At 37.5% G+C, this 18,285-nt stretch overlaps 1 protein-coding gene across 2 annotated transcripts in view; it reads left to right on the top strand.

Moving 5' to 3' along the window:
* The window catches only part of LOC150091211 (hemocytin-like), a 1,750,539-nt gene that overhangs the window by 726,851 nt on the left and 1,005,403 nt on the right, over positions 1-18,285 (top strand). For both annotated transcript variants that reach the window (XM_090374755.1, XM_090374750.1), the window contains 3 exons: positions 1,979-2,125; positions 7,599-7,743; positions 17,813-18,151. In XM_090374755.1, the coding sequence (XP_090230881.1) occupies positions 1,979-2,125; positions 7,599-7,743; positions 17,813-18,151 (631 nt within the window). The remainder of the gene's footprint in view (positions 1-1,978; positions 2,126-7,598; positions 7,744-17,812; positions 18,152-18,285) is intronic.

The following is an 18,285-nucleotide window of genomic DNA, read 5'->3' as shown; positions in this document are numbered from 1 at the left end:
AATCACATTGTGTTTTGCTACTTATTTGTAATACATGCTTTCACTCAGCTGGTATTTCAGAGATTATCATCATTTCTTTATTAAACATGAATAGTGTTTAGGAATTAACAGCATATTTTAACAATTTAAGAAATTCCAGAATGTATTGATGTTCAAATGTTAGAATTTTAAATCTAATAAGCTTCAGGTGTACAAGGTTTATATGACAGTCAGGTATACCAAGCATTTTTTGAATACAAGACCAAATACCAAACTAACCTTGCATTTGCATTTTCAACAAACTTGTTTTTCCACCTTGTTTAAACAAATGTCTTTTTGTGCTTCACATTAGTGAAGTTAAATATATAATTAATTGAAAAATTAGTATATCTGCAATAAGGCCTCTGAGGTTGGGATTATTCATACTACCAATTTTAAACACACACACCAACCGTTTATGACTGATTGAATAATGAAATAAAATAAAATAAAATAAAATGATAAAAAAGACTGTAAAATAATATTTACAAAAAACTTTTAATTATTTACAAAAAACTGAAATATAACAAAAATAAAATAAGTAAATAAGTTAAAATACATTAAAATATAAATATAAAAGCGATAAAAAAGACGATAAAAACACTATTAGAGCTTTTGGAGGTGTCTACCTCCTTCCTCAGTAATAGTGAGACTTAAGCGACACATCCTTAAGTACCAGGTTCACGGCACACGTGGATGACCAGGCGCATACTCAGCATTCCTTTCACTTGTACCACGTCTCCAGAACCAGAAGTGGTCTGGAGACGTGGAAAATTAAAACGTTTATCTCTGGCCAAAACCACCGCCTCAAAAAGGGTGTGAACCCTAACTCCCCTGTCTCTGTTCATGCTATTGTTACCAGAGGATCCAATCCACAGACTTTCCAGCCACTTGCGGTTCCAGAATCTATGCGCCCAGTCAAGGATGACAGCGTTGTTGGGGGAGATCTGGTGTTGTTTTTCCCAATAGTGCTCGGCAATGGCGGATTTATTGAGCTCTGCGGTCCGTATCGCTCGTGGATGCTCCCTCAGACGGTCCTTGAGACGCCGTCCTGTCTCCCCCACGTAACATTCCCACAATCCGGGCATGTGATCTCAAGAGGGTCGTATATGAGATCACATGCCCGGATTGTGGGGAATGTTACGTGGGGGAGACAGGACGGCGTCTCAAGGACCGTCTGGGGGAGCATTCACGAGCGATACGGATCGCAGAGCTCAATAAATCCGCCATTGCCGAGCACTATTGGGAAAAACAACACCAGATCTCCCCCAACAACGCTGTCATCCTTGACCGGGCACATAGATTCTGGGACCGCAAGTGGCTGGAAAGTCTGTGGATTGGATCCTCTGGTAACAATAGCATGAACAGAGACAGGGGAGTTAGGGTTCACACCCTTTTTGAGGCGGTGGTTTTGGCCAGAGATAAACGTTTTAATTTTCCACGTCTCCAGACCACTTCTGGTTCTGGAGACGTGGTACAAGTGAAAGGAATGCTAAGTATGCGCCTGGTCATCCACGTGTGCCGTGAACCTGGTACTTAAGGATGTGTCGCTTAAGTCTCACTATTACTGAGGAAGGAGGTAGACACCTCCAAAAGCTCTAATAGTGTTTTTATCGTCTTTTTTATCGCTTTTATATTTATATTTTAATGTATTTTAACTTATTTACTTATTTTATTTTTGTTATATTTCAGTTTTTTGTAAATAATTAAAAGTTTTTTGTAAATATTATTTTACAGTCTTTTTTATCATTTTATTTTATTTTATTTTATTTCATTATTCAATCAGTCATAAACGGTTGGTGTGTGTGTTTGAAATTAGTAGTTGTTTAAAAATTTGATATTTATATCTAGACAGTATGTGATAATATTATGAGGGTTTTAGGTAAATATTAAACTATAAATTGTAATCATCATTTTCACAATTAATTTGACAGACACGACTTGATCTATTACCATGTAGATTGATCTGGAAGAAGTACAGGAGTTAACTGGAGTCGTTATTCAAGGAAACAATATTCGAGCTGAATGGGTCAGTGCATATAAAGTAATGCATAGTGTGGATGGAGTGGAATTTAAAACTATAAAGGACTCAGATGGGTATGATAAGGTAAGCTGTTGAGCTAGAATTAAGTTATCTGAAAATACTTGAAATTCACTTGAAAAGTGCTGGAAAAAATCTGTGTTGCAGCATATATGAGGGCAAATTAAAAAAGCAGTACCTCTTAGCTCATAATCTCAGTGATAGGTGGCACATTATTTTACCTAAAGTCTCCATATGGCTAATAGTTTCTAGTTAGCAAAATAGTATTTTTGTGTGGTTGTTCATTTACAAGTTACTCTGTTTTAAATGAATGTGTTAACATTAGCATTAGTAGAGGCATACGATACAAGAAAGCAAGCTTATGCAGCATCAGCCAAAAAAAAAAATATATCCCCTTCCATTTCAACCCTCCATTCGTTCCAAATGCCTGTTCCCCGCCTTAAATTTATTTAGGCTATCAACTTCCACAACAAAAGATGGAAGCTGTTCCACCAATCAACTACCTGCTGGCTAAAGGCAAATTTCTGCACATCTATTCTACAACTATCTTTCCTCAATTTGAAACTGTGCCCCCCTCAGGTTCTTAGTCTGAGCAAGAGAAAGAAGCCCAACAGCATTAAGCTTGCTCAACCCATTCAAAGCCTTATATACCTCAATCAGATCAACTCACAGGTGCCTACTCTCCAGGTGCTGCAATTTGCAGAACTTAAGCCTTTCTTGGTAAAGCCCCTTTGTTCCCCTCACCAATTCTGTTGCCCTTCTTTGTACTGTTCTAGCAACTCTACATCCTTTCTAAAATGAGGCCTCCAGACCTGTACACAGTACTCTAGGTGTGGCCTGACCATTGCCTTGTATAATGAGATAATCACCTCCCTGTCAATGATAGCAAAATTCCTAAATATCATTGACAAGAATCCATGACCTGCCTTGGCAGCCGATCTGCACTGCTCAGCAAACATCCTATTCTACTGCACAATTACCCACAGGTCTTTTTCACTTTCCACTTCTCTGAGTGTAGTACCACACGGTTGGTACATTTATTTTCAGTTATTGCTACCCATATGCAGTACTTTGCATTTGTCAATGTTAAACTTCAATTGCCACTTCTCAGCCCATTTGCCCAACTTATCTAGATTCAGATGGAGTAGCATATGGTCTTTAAGAATCCTGCCAACCTTTGTATCATCTGCAAACTTGGACATTAAACCTGATATACCTTCATCAATATCATTAGCATTAGCATTTGTAGAGGTGTACGATGCAAGAAAGCAAGCTTATGCAGCATCAGCAAAAAAACCCTCCCATTTTCATCCCTCCATTCGTTCCAATTGCCTGTCCAGCTCAGCCTTAAATTTATTTAGGCTATTAGCTTCCACAACAAAAGATGGAAGCGTGTTCCACCAATCAACTACCTGCTGGCTAAAGGCAAATTTCCGCACATCTATTCTACTATCTTCCCTCAATTTGAAGATGTGCCCCCTCAGGTTCTTAGTCTGAGCAAGACAAAGAATCCCATCAGTATTCAGCTTGCTCAACCCATTCAAGGCCTTATACACCTCAATCAGATCACATCACAGGTGTCTACTCTCCAGGTGCTGCAATTTGCAGAACTTAAGCCTTTCTTGGTAAGAGCACCCCTTTGTTCCCCTTGCCAATCTTGTTGCCCTTCTTTGTGCTTGTTCTAGCAACTCTATATCCTTCCTAAAATGAGGCCTCCAGACCTATACACAGTTTTGTTATTTTGTTATTTGGTTTTTAGGAGCATTGGCAACTAAGGCCATATTGCTCCGGGATATGCGGTGGTCATTCCCTGACCTTTCTGCATCCTCCGTATTTGGTGGTGACGGGCTCGAACCCCGGTCTAATCAAGAAGCATGTGCTACCCACTGCTGCTCCTTCCCACCTGGCTACAGAGGAGCCTGCCCTATACACAGTACTCTAGGTGTGGCCTGACCATTGCCTTGTATAACGGGATTATCACCTCCCTGTCCATGCTAGCAAAATTCCTATATATCATTGACAAGACTCCATGACCTGCCCTGGCCGCCCGTCTGCACTGCTCAGCAAACTTCATATTTGACTGTACAATCACCCCCAGGTCTTTTTAACTTTCCACTTCCCTGTGTGTAGTAGGTGTATGTTGGCAGGTAAAAGAAGAATTCATTGGAATAAGTTGCGCAATAAGGTATTTGAATTAGTGGTTCTGTCAAGAGTCAAAGCAGAATTGGATTATTACTTTTAGATGACTTTTTTTGTTGTTGTTGTTGCAGAATAAGTTCATTTATTTGCATCGTGTGGCCTGTTTAATGTTTAATGCTGATTTTAACACTAATATTGACCATATTATATAGACAGATTATATTTTGCCTTCAATTATTATATGCTAGATTCTGATTTATAGCCTTATGCTTCTTTAAGTAAATTTTTTCTTTTGGCCAATTTTTGCTGTGTTTGAGCACCTATTCATTTGTTTTTTTCTGTGAAAATGGTAATGAACAGATGCTCAAACCATGAGGAGGACATTGATTGATACCTTAATTTGGTCATAATGTCCTTGTGTCTCTCAAAAAAGATTTGGGGATGCCATTTTTTTTTACAAAATGTAAAATTATTTTAATAAATATACTTAATATTTTTTTTTTTTTTTTTTTGTCCTTGCTTTTTCCCATTATATATGGGGTCAGCATTTTTATTGTTTTGGCATGCAATTTTTACAGCCGGATGCCCTTCCTGATGCCAACCCTCACCCTTTATCCAGGCTGGGGATATGTGGTGGTCATTCCCTGACCTTCCTCATCCTCCGTATTTGGTGGTCACGGGCTTGAACCCCAGTCTAATCAAGAAGCGGGCCCACTACTGCTCCTGCCCACCTGGCTACGGAAGCGCCAATAAATATACTTACTATTCTGTGTTAAAATTAATATTATATGATTTTGTTAAATTAGCATGGCAAATGCAATTATCATAATAAATAGCAACACTAATACATTATACATCTAACATCTTTGGAGCATGATGCTGTTGTAATAAAGCATCAATACAAACTATATGTTCGGCTTTCTTATGCACTACTTGTTGACATTATATTGTACTGTTTTCATGCTTTAAATCAGCAGTTTTGAAAATTTTTTGATGCCGACATATTATTCATATGCCAAAAATTAATTAGACACTCCAGCAGAATTTTGTTTTTAATCAATATCCTAGTGCATTTTAATGCTATGCAGCCCCCTTTGTTTCTTGTCTCAAACATGTAAACAAGATATATGAATTCACTGTATCACTTATTAGCTTTCAAAGTAGGGGGAAAAAGTGATAATTTTTTTAACATATTAATCAATATTTGCATTTTAAGCAAGCAATCAGTTATATCAATATATACAATGAAAGGAAATCAGAGTGAAAACAATGCTGATATGGTGCCAAAATTTGCAACACAATGCTCCATGATGTCATGATATTCACTTTGGAAACCTCAGCCATGTATATATTTGAACAAACAGAAGATGCTAGCAATAATTATTGATAACATAGAGCAAATATTTTATTTTCTCCTTATTCAACAATGTATAACCATACCAGATTAACTGTTGGGTCCTCTGAATTTTTGGGAACCACCATGGTAACAGACCTGCTGGTATTGTAGTTTCACCACTCAAAGCAGAACCATCTCAAGCCATCATCGGTATATTGTGTCTGTAATAGCATACATTCTTATTTGGTTTGTTTTCTCCTTGCTGGACAAAATATCTGAGTTTCTGGGCGATAAAATCATTCAACCCTTGCCTGAGACTGAATGATTCAGCATATTGTGGGCGAAAGGGGGAAAGAAACAAGAAAGTTCCTCCCATCAAGACAGAATTCAAACCTTGGGTATTTTCTGTGATCAGAAGATCTGAAGGTGCACCAATATCTTTTTCTTTTTAAGTTCTGCAACATCCTGTCAACTTCATGCTAACAACTTTTTATGAAATGTTAGCACTATTAATATTAGGGTTAATATTAATAGTGCTAACATTAACCCTTCTATAAAAGCAGGTGATGTAATTTTTACTGTGCTAGCAATTGCCAGCACAGTAAAAATTACATCACCTGCTTTTATAGAAGGGTCAACAAATGTCCTGATTTTATTCTTCAGAGTGTGTTTTGCCCTGATTTTTTTTTTCGTCTTCAGAATTATTTTTGTCCTGATTTTCATGCCTGAAAATTTAGACACTCTATACACACCCCTATGTTCAAAGAGAATGCAAAAATGTAACCTTGGTCCTTGTCCCTAACTTGAATCATTGCAGCAAATACTTTAACCCCCAAAACTTTTAGCAGTTTCTCTATATCCTTAAGACCTCTTGTTTGGCATTAGTGAAGACTCCTGCATCTTCTCTGAATTCCATATTTACTTGTCAGGTTCCTTCTGCCAACTATGGAAGACCACATTAAGAAAATCCCCCCTCCCCCATTCACAAAGGGAATGCAAGTTCTCTTGGATTGTAAGTTAATCCATAAGGCTTTATGCCTTAGCAGAATTATAGGCACAAATATCTTCCTACCTAACTTGCATTATTTTTCTAGAATATCCCTGTATTCATTAGCCAAATTGTCAGTTTGTATGTAATTAATTGATTTGTTAATTCCCACATAATTGCTTTTTTACAGTAATATGTGAACAAATGCTGGTTTAATATTTTTAAATTTATATAGTGACAAATTTCAATTCAGTAGTAATTACTATAGTACATGTGAATTTCTGTTTGAATGTAGCAGTGAAGAATTTTGGTATAAGCTTTATTTGTTTCAAATAAAATGCCAGCACTAAGGTGAGTTGGGTTGCAGTGGAAACAGAACTTATGATAAAAGTATTTTTAATGATTTAAATGAAAAAAAGTTTTTTTTCTGATTGAACCCAAAACAGCTGTATAAGGTCAGAAGTTTAAATTTATACTGTTAACTGTTTGATATTGAGATTACTGTACTGTATTCTCTAATAGGCAATAAAGATTCTTTATTTATTTATGTTAAGACTGTGTTTCATGGCATCATTTGGATTCAGTCATATGATAAGCAGAATATTATAGCTGCACATTGACCATTGAGCCAATTTCAATCTACAGTTATGTACTGTTTGACACACTTACATATATATATATATATATGTATATATATATATCACAGATTTATAACATGCACAAATCAAATGCCTTGTGTATTTAAAACCAGAATATAAAAAATGCCAAATCTGATTTTATGAAAGTGATATTTATGTGGTAGCTGTAAATGAGCCTAAGCCCCCCCCCCCAATGGATGCACCTACTAAGGGAACATTCATGCTAGGAAAATGTTTAGCTTTACATATAGAGTGATGAAATTAGGAAACTACTACAGACAAAGCATTGTAAAGAGGCATTAATACTATACCAGGACATAATGTAGGAATACATAGTGCTTGAAACAGTTATGTAAAATATATTTATAGACATCTCAGGTAAATTATTGTGTAAATGTTTATAGTTGGCACACTAAATTTTTATTTCACAAATTACAGATCTTTGAGGGTAGTCAAAGCCAGCATGTTCCTGTAACTGGTATGTTTGATAATGCAATAAGAGCAAGATATGTGAAGATATTACCATATAAATGGAAAGGATGGATAAGTCTCCGAATGGAAATCTTAGGCTGTAATAGATTCCGTAAGTTTTTTCAAGAATTTATTCTAAATAGAAGTTATTTTAAATTTACTTATTTATTTTTCTGTTAAATTTATTAAATAAATTTATTCTAAATAGAACTCTTTTGGTAATAGGTTTCTGGACTGTTTGCAGGTGATTCAAGTAAAATATTTTGAGTACTTTGCAAGTTTTAATATTTTCTGATGTGGGATATTAGTTTTACATGCAAATTGCCTTAACTCTTTGATATTTTTTTCATCAAATGATAGGAAAAAAATGCCATTATTTTATATAACATAAAGTATGCATTGATCTGTAGGGAAGTGTAGTAGTTTGGCATCATAAATTATGCCAAACTACTATACTTTTCTTGCCAAACTACTATACTTGGCATCATAAATGATGGAGATTAGCCATAACAGATAATGCAAATAGTGAAGGAGAAGATGGCTAAGTTCTTTTACTAAGTTCTTCTTCAGTAAAAAACTGCTGTTCCTCTTCAGTATACAATTTTTTCTCCATAATATTAACGAGCTCATCACAACAGAAATAGCCTCTGCCATCATCTTTTCTTATTCTCATTGCTAACAGCAGTGATAATTTCTGATATAAGTGAGGGTATAAGAAATTTGAGTATTTTTGTCACAGTTGGGCCATTCTTCTAACTTAGTCTTATATAGAATGGAATCACTTCATCCCTTTAGATACTTAAAGTCCATGAAAATCATCATTGCAAGCCTCATTGGCCAATAATCAACATTGGAAAAATATTGCTCCAACACTGTTTCAGAGCTGTTGGTTTAGAATTATTTGAAGCATTTGCTACGCACCATACAACTTTGTTTATGTGGGCTGAATCAAAGACATACAGTTTGGTGACAAATATGCAGCAAAAATGTTGAAAAACTGACAATTTCTCTGAATGAAATATGTAGTTAACAAGCAACAAGATTTTTTCATCATCTGCTAATCCTACATTCTTGGTATGTTCCCTGGCTTTTGGCACAAAATGATGATCAAACTAATCACTCAAGAGTTTTTGACTGATCCACATGTCTGTTTGCTTGATAAATTACAGAGACAATTTTAACATACCCTTGAAGCAGAATTTTGTATTCTTTCCTACTACAAAAAGCTTTCCCTAGTGGATATCTGCAGAATTAACATATATTAATACTGTTTATCCCTATTTAGACTCCTTCAACATCTTATGCTGATTTTTCATTATTATAAAGTATGCCTTTGGAGGCAATGGCAAAATAAACGTCTCTTAATTGAGACAGCAACATTATAAATTTGCTCTAAACTAAGGCTATTGCACCATTTTCAAGAAATCGTTAATAATATTTGCCAAATATAAACCAGATGGAATCTAAAATACTATTAAAAGGGATTTATTACAGCTTGGATACAAAATGATATACAAGTATGACATATACATATGAAAGCATTTCACATATGTATTAATACCTCTAAGCAACAATACACGTTACTATAATGACAATAAGCAACAATACACGTTACTAATTCACATTTTAGCGACAATACATGTTACTATAAAAACTTTAAACAATATGTTATGAAAAGTCTATGTAAGCATATTAAAGATATGCAGAATATGTTTATCACTAGTACAGATAAAATGACTAACAATATTGTTATAATTTGTAAAAAAACTTTATGTAGACATATTATGCAAAGAAATGAATGACAGCCCCATTTATAAAGTGGCCAATACTGTTAGCATCATTTACCAAAAAAAGTGTTGCATAAAATCATAAATTACATTGAAAATCCTACCTTAAGGACAAATCTTGTCTGACTGATCTGATTGCATACTGTGCTACAGTAACAAAGGAACTGGATGAAAAAAAAAACAATATTGATATCATTGAAGAAGCCTTTGGAGTCAGGAACTCTATGATTTATCTATGATGCTACTAAAACACTGACTGAAATCAATAAAATGCCTTTATTAAACAAAAAACAAAAATACATATACTGACTATATAAACTGTATATTATAATAATAATAAAACAAAATAAAATGGTATATAACAAAAATAAAATGGAATATAACAAGAATAAAATATAAAATTAAAAGTGCTAAAAAGATGTTTAAAATCACTAAAAACCACTAAAACAGGAGCTTTCGGCAGCAGTGGCCACCTTCATCAGCAATAATGGTTGTAGGTTATCCAACAATCTATATATGTACACATATGTCCAGCAGGTCCGTGACACGAGCTATGGCACCAGCGCGTGGTCCACTTTTCGTGCATTGGAACCGGAAATGGAACGAACCACTCTAAACTGTTCGTCTCTCCTTAGGGTAAGGGCTTCAAAGAGTGGATGAATGCTACAACCCTTATCCCTATTAAGACTATTGCATCCAGACATTCGTCTGGACACTATAGTCTGCATAGTTTATACAGACGAACATATCCTTAAACTCTCTAGCCATTTCTGGTTCCAAAAGCCATGCACTCTATTCACGATCACAGCTTCTTTAGCTGTAATGCCATGCCCAGTTTCCCAGGCATATTCAGCTATGGCTGAACCCATGTAATTGGCTGTCTTGAGGGCCCTATTGTGTTCCCCCAAGGCAATCACGCAGCCTACGTTTCGTTTCCCCCACACAACATTCCCCACAATCCGGACACTCAATTTCATATACGACCCCACTAGTGTTATTACCCACAATAGGATCTTTGATTGCAGACACTATTGTGTGCAGGCTCTGACCCGGCAGCTGCACATAGTGTATCTTACACAAACGTAAAATAAGGGAAATGGGTTCTGAAATGCCCGGATAGTAGGGAATGTATGCCATGGCAACAGGTGTAAAAACATCCATGCGAATGCTACTCATATCTCTTAAACACCCCCCCCTCAATAATGCTCTGGGGGTAACCACACATTACTGGGTCAGCCATAACCCATTTAGTCTCGTCACCCCCTTCTCCCCAGATGAAGTGCAGTGGGACCGCACTCTTCCCATTAAGGCCTTAACCACACTATTTTTGTGGAAACTGGCCTGAGCAGTTTTAAAGTATGTGTACTGTCCACGACACATAGGTTTTTTCTAAACCTTAGTTTTCAAGTGCCGGCCTTCTCTGTAGACACACACACACACACGCACGCACACACACACACACACACACACACACACACACACACACACACACACACACACACACACACACACACACACACACACACACACACACACACACACATCTAGGAATGGAAGAGTTCCCCCCCCCAGCTCAACTTCTGAGTTAACTGAATATAGGGTGAAACAGTTTTCAACCAATTAAGTAGTTCTGTTTTGTATCCTCTGTGTATTACTGTAAACGTTTCATTGACATACCTCTTCCACGCCCATAATGGGGATGTACTAGAGCTCCCCAGCATCCTGTCTTCGAACTCTTCCATGGCTAAATTGGCTATAATTGCACTAATAGGTGAACCCATGGCCACTCTGTGGACCTGCTGGTACATAACATTTTGAAATAACATGGTGGTACTAGATAAGCATAAACTAACACCTTTGGCTCCTCCGTAGCCAGGTGGGAAAGAGCAGCAGTGTGTAGCACATGCTTCTTGATTAGACCGGGGTTCGAGCCCATCACCACCAAATATGGAAGATGCAGAAAGGTCAGGGAATGACCACCGCATATCCAGAGCAATATGGCCTTAGTTGCTAATGCTCCTAAAAAAAAAAAAAAAACCCAAAACCAAAAGCTCCTAAAAACCAAATAACAAACAAACTAACACCTTCATAAATGTCTTCACCACTTAGGGCTGTCCTGTCCTTCAAAGTACCATCCCTAACTGGACAGTTCATATGAAGGAAACTTACAAGAACCTACAGGTTCTTTTGCAAAAAATATGCTATCAAGAATACAAATGGAATATCTGGGCTGACCTAAAAGTGGTAGCTTTGCTGACTGGGTTGCAAGGTGGATACACTAAATACTTCGAGCCCGTCACCACCAAATACGGAGGATGCGGAAAGATCAGGGAATGACCACCACATATCCCGGAGCAATATGGCCTTAGTTGCTAATGCTCCTAAAATCCAAATAACAAACAAACTAAATACCGCTGCTTTTAATGTGAGTGGGACAGCTAAGTGAAGGATTACCACTACAGGTAAAAAAAATAGCAAGCCCATTCAGAAACTACACCAGGCCAGATAATGTAGCACATACTCCTTTGGTGCATAAGCCAAAAATCTGTTGACCTCCATTGGCACATCAAGCTAGGTTTGATAAAAATATTTGTGAATGCGATGGACAAAAAAGAGAAGGATTTTCTTGTTTGAGGCAAAAGTTTCCACAAATCAGTGAGGCCAAAATAAAAGAGGGAAATTTTGTGGGTCCTCAAATCAAACTGCTATTCCATGATGAGGAATACACCAAAAAATAAAATGCTACAGAAATAAAAGCCTGGAAGGCATTCAAAAATGTTTGCTAAAACTTTTTAGGCAAAGAAAAATCACAAAATTATAGTGAAATTGTGGATGAGCTAATTTTAGTGTTAGGATGCAACATCATTAAACCTTCATTTCCTATATTCCCATTTCAACTTTTTTCTTGAAAACTTTGGAGCTGTCTCTTATGCACATGGTGAAAGTTTTCACTAAGATATTTCTCAAATGGAAAAAAGATACCAGGGAAAATGGATTCCAAATGTGTTGTCCAAATGCTATTGCAATCTCGTATAGCAGACACCAGTGGATGATTATAAAAGGCAAAAAATGACAAAATAAGTGTTTATTATGAGATAAAGATTTTTGTAAATGGTATAAGGTTAATAGACCCATTGTTCAATATTTAATACTGTATATAACATTGTCTTAAAATATATGAAATCTTTTTTATTAGAAACTTAGTTTTTTACTTTAATCCGTTCTCCCTTAAAATTGTTCTGTGTTACAGCAATAAGGTTGCCATATTTGAATTTAGCAATGTCAAATCTACAAGAATCACCCTGAATTTTAATGTGACGCAGAGAAAAATGGGTTTTTTTGCCAACCATCAACCACATTTGAAATTAATTGTGGCATTGACACATCAGAATCAATGAGAAATAGGATACATAGTATTTGATTGTATTGGATTAACTTTTAACAGAAAATATATTTAATCTTTAATTAATAAAAGATTAATTAATCTTTTCTGTAGCCAGATATTAATGTTATAGTTATTAATATTTTCGAGCTCAAGTGCAAATTTAACAGACATTTCTGAACACCAGACAACTGTTTGTTTTTATTCTAAAAACAAACAGTTGTCTGGTGTTCAGGTGTTCAGGATTGCAGCTTTCTTGAGTTCCTTGTAGGTGTTCGCTGGGAGGCCTATTTCTGCTAGGCTGTTATGTAGAGTCTTTGGCATGATGATTGGGATGGTTGTTACTTGTTGCATATGCCACATCTCTTTGATTTCCTGTCTTAGGTTTGTGTACTTCCTGATTTTTTCCCCATGAGTTTTCTGCAGGTTGCCAGTGTTGGGTACCGCTATGTCAATCAGATAGGTAGCCTTTTCCTTCTTATCTACAAGGATTATGTTGTGTCTGTTGTGCAGGATTGTCCTATCCGTTATTATGGCACAGCCCCTGTACAGCTTGTGGGTTGGGGTCTCTAGTATTGCCTGCAGTTTGTACTTGTAGTATGTGACACTTTCTTCGATCAACTGGTATTTCCTTGCTAGCTTCTGATGTATTATCCTGGCTGCCTGGTCATATCTATGAGTGTACTCAGTCTAGGTGCCTTTCATCCCGCGGTGATGTCTTGGATTGTTTCTGAGGGCAGGTGGCATCGTCGACATGTGTCATCAAACACTCCAGGCACCTTGACGATGTATTTTTTGTGGTTTCTGGTGTTGATTATCTGGTCTTGGATGGTGACCATGAATCCTGCAGTCTCGGGGAAGAGCTTCCTGCTTGTGAGCCATGCATTGGAAGCAGTTTTATCTATGTCATCTTGATGGAGATCATTGTAGTGGCCGCCATGGAGTGTCTTCTCTGCCCATCTTTCTAGCTTCGTTTGTACCTCCTGGTTGTGTGGGGGAGACTCCTTGCTTGGGTTGAGTGGGGGTATACCGCTTGTCTATCTTCCTTATGCCCTGGTGGAGTGCTGCTGTGTGTTTCTGGAAGTAATCCTTCAGGTTAACTATCGCTGTCTTCTGTTGCTCAATGAGGTCTATCAGGCCCCTTCCTCCTTCTTCCTGGCCAATTGTCAGTCACTCTACAGCAGATTTCGGATGGTGTTGGTGGCTCTTGGTTATCATTGTCCTTGTCTTTCTCATGATATCCTCCAACTCGATGTTAGTCTAATCTATGACCCCGAAGGAGTATGTTAGCACTGGGACTCCGTAGGTGTTTATGGCTTTGTTCCCTCCATTCAGCTTTGCTTTCAGCAGGCTTCTGAGTCTCTGATGGTATTTTTCGATCAGGCAGGCCTTAATTTCCTTGTGATGTAACTGCTGAGCCTGCATCATCCCCAAGTATTTGTAAAACTCTCCTGCCATGGCTTCGATCTCTTTACCAGTCAGCAGCTGGTAGTTTTGGTTGACTAATTTTCTCTGATGCAATACGTGGGTATTGCATTTGTCTAGACCAAATTCCATCCTAATATCATTGCTGAATTCTTCGGTGACCTGGAGTAGTTGCTGAAGGTGCTTCTGAGTTCCCACGTAGAGCTTGATGTCATCCATGTACATCAGGTGGGTGATGGTGTACAGGTTCTTCCTTCCTTCCTTGAGATTATATCCATATTTGCTACTGTTGGGCATGGCAGATAGCAGGTTAAGTGCTAGATAGAACCACAATGGGCTCAGGGCATCTCCCTGAAAGATTCCTCTCCTGATGGGGATTGGCCTGGTTGCGATGTTTTTGACCCTAATGGTGGTACTCCATTTTGCCACCATTTCTGCTAGGAAGTTTGTCACTATTGGATTGACTTTGTAGATGTTCAGCGCCTCTATTAGCCAGCTATGAGGCATGTAGTCGAAGGCCTTATGGTAATTGATGTAGGCTGTGTACATGTTGCGGCGCTTCTTGTAGGCTTGCTCCATAACCGCAGCATCTATGGTTAATTGCTCCTTGCATCCTTTCTGCTGTTCGGCCATTATGTTCTGGCTCTCAAAGGGGTCTGTTATCTTCCTGGTTATGCAGCTGGTCAGGATCTTGTATATTGTTGGGAAGCAGGTGATTGGCTTATATTTCACCAGGTTTCTTGTATCTTCATCTTTAGGCTTCAGATATGTGATTCCTTGAGTGAGAAATTTTGGGATTGTCTCTGGGTGCTTTATCATTCGGGTGAACTGCTCTTCCAAGTGCTTGTGTTTGCAAGTGAGCTTCTTGTACCAGTAGTTGTGGACGTTACCTATTTCTGGAGTTCGCCAGTTCTGAGAGTTCTTTATCATCTGTTTTACTTCTTCTTCCTGAATCTCCCACCCTCTCATTTCTTGTACATCCTTGTTTTTCTTGCATTCTAGTTCTATCCAGGTGGCTAGGCTCTTATGTCTTACTTCTCTTCTCCATATGTTTCCCCAGAACTCCTCAATCGACTTCTTCTCAGGTGGTCCGCTCCCTTCTTTCTCGTCTTCTCCGAGATTCCTGTAGAAGCCTCTTTGTTCCTCATTGAAGATTTGGTTGTTTATTTTCCTCTGGGAATTCTCTTTGTATCAGTGTAGTCTCTTGTTGAGTGCAAGGAGGTTCTGCTTCAATGTGTCCAAGTACTCTTCTATTCTCTGATTTTTTTGTCTCGTGTTTGCTGTGGACACTGTCTCTCTTGAGGATGCTCTTCACTTTTCCAATTAATTTCTTACTCCTATTGCCCCAATGGTACTGGGTCAATTGGCCTATCTTGACTCTTAATTCTTCTATCTTCTGCTGAAGTCTTCTTTCACAAGCTGGTGGTTTCTTCTGCTTTTGGTTCTTCTGCTACTGGTCTTCTCGCTTCTCTTCCATTAATCCTTGTGGCTGCTACCGCAGCACAATACACTGCTGTGTGGGTGGCCTCCAGTATTGCACCATTGCTATTGAGGTAATGCAGTATTATGTACCAATTCAGATGGTCTGTGACTCTCCACAAGGTTCTATTCAGCCTCTGCTTCGGTATCACGTGAGTCTTTGTGGGGTCCATTCCTTCAAATTCTGTTAAGGCCTACTTCCACTCATCCTCTATTCTGGATATCATGACCTCCTCTGTTTCCACTTCAGCTTCTGTTTCCATATTCTTTATCCTTTGTAGCTGATCGCTCATGCCCTGCTTGATTTTTTCCAAGATTGCAGGAGCTATCAGCTTCTTCATGATAATGGTTCTTCTCTGGTCCGCTATTTGCTGTTTGGTGACCTGAATATCCGGGAATCGTTCTAGCCGCTTGGTATGTAGTCTCGCCCTGTAAGTTGTCATATCGGTCTCCAGCTTCGTTATTTTGTAGTACACTTGCATGATGTATGTATTCATTTCAATGCTCCATTTCATGCATTTCCATTTTCTTCCTTCCTGGGCGGTCACGTGGGCAGTTGTGCAGGAAGCAATTCCAGTTAGTGGGGCTAGATGGTTTTGCCCTTCTCTTGTGGTAGCCATATGGGGGGACAGCACCACTTGCTCCACTGTCTTCCTCGGGAGACCGTCTCTGATTTTTCGAACCGACCTCTATGCCTAAAGCCTGAACGTGAGTGACTTTATCCTGCGCCACACTCGATGCAGTATGATTAATATTTCTCTGCAACATCATCCATCTATGGAGGTGGACCTGTTTAGCTTTGGCTTATGTCCAGTGGTAGTTCTCGCGAGTGATGCCAGATGGTGCCACAATCTGCCTTAGCCGCCACTCCAACCTTGGAGTAGGTAGGTCCCTTGGAGCAACTTTCACGATGTTTATTTATTTCATTAATTTTTATTACTATTCATTTTTTATTATTATTATTCTAATTTATTGTTGTTGTTTGGTTTTTAGGAGCATTAGCAACTAAGTCCATATTACTCCGGGATATGCGGTGGTCATTCCCTGACCTTTCCGCATCATCCGTATTTGGTGGTGACGGGCTCGAACCCCGGTCTAATCAAGAAGCGTGTGCTACGCACTGCTGCTCCTTCCCACCTAGCTACGGAGGCGCCATCTAATTTATTACTATTATTATTATTATTCTAATTTATTTCTATTATTATTATTATTATTATTATTATTCAAATTTATTATTATTATTATTATTATTATTATTATTATTATTATTATTATTATTCTAATTTATTACTGTTATTATTATTATTATTATTAGCCATATGGTGCAAGGAAGTCTGAGGCTTATGCTGCACTGGGCAAAAAAAAAAAAAATAATAATTCTGAATTACCCTGAGAGAGAGAGAGAGAGAGAGAGAATCACAAGAAAGAGAAGAATGATGATATACGGTTCAGGACCCTGGGTGTGCCAAGTCCATACTCACCAGATGTGAGCCCGTACTTTTTGGAGCAGTGCTTTTTATTTAAATAGTGCAATATGAAGATAACTCCTCTCAAAATACCTCCACCATTATGAAATCAATACACTAAGTAGAAAATCCAGTTTGCTTACAGCTACATGCAAAAAGAGGCACCTTGCCCAATATATACAGTAATAACTGAATTTGTTAACATTAATATTCTCACACTTTACAAGCCATTGAAGGTGCTGGTTCCCCCATTAGAAATTATGTATGGATATTTACTTTTGTCAGTTTTTGTATTGTGAAATTAGTGTTTTGTTATAAAGTAATTTTTTTATACCAGTCTTAGGGCACCACTATGAATTTTAGGCTATCAAATGTTCTCCATCTTTTCATCCTTATACAACTCACCTCTCTCTCTCTCTCTCTCTCTCTCTCTCTCTGATTCTGCTTTTTTTATAAGAAGATATTTGGAAGCAAAACCAAGTTTTGATACAGATGAATTTTTGAAAAATATGGTAAAAAATTTTGATCTAAAATTTTGTACATATTCTTTGTTAGCTATTTATATATATTTGCAATTGGAGAATTATATATATATTTATATATAACAGTATATAAATATAACTTATACAATCTATTTACTAGCTCCTCTTACCACACCTGCAGTCATTCCAGTAACAACAGTTTTACCAGCTTGTGTGCCCCAGTGGACTGAGTATTTTAATACTGATAATCCAAAAACTGGAAGTGGAGATGAGGAAACAATTGTCCAGATTAGAGATCATGGGTATGACTTCTGCCCTGATGAACTGATAACTGATATTGAATGTAAAACTTATATCAATGACAGATTAGTCGATTATAATAATTCCATGGACTTTGGACTGAAATGCTCAAAATCATTTGGACTGGTTTGTTACAATGATTTGCAACCAAAAAATAAACCATGCCATGATTATATGGTTCGATTTTATTGTTCTTGTGGTAAGTACTTTTTAGTTTTCATTTTTAGATTCAAAATTCTTTGGAAGAATCAAAAATTATTTGGGTTATAGCATATACAGCCGAACTTGCTTACAATGAGCATCAAGGGACTGGCAAAATTTCCTTGTTATAAC

This window comes from Mastigoproctus giganteus, chromosome 1 (assembly GCF_048544385.1).
Source record: "Mastigoproctus giganteus isolate SK-2022 chromosome 1, ASM4854438v1, whole genome shotgun sequence".
Classification (NCBI taxonomy): Eukaryota; Metazoa; Arthropoda; class Arachnida; order Uropygi; family Thelyphonidae; genus Mastigoproctus; species Mastigoproctus giganteus.
This window is presented reverse-complemented; position numbering and strand designations above follow the sequence as displayed.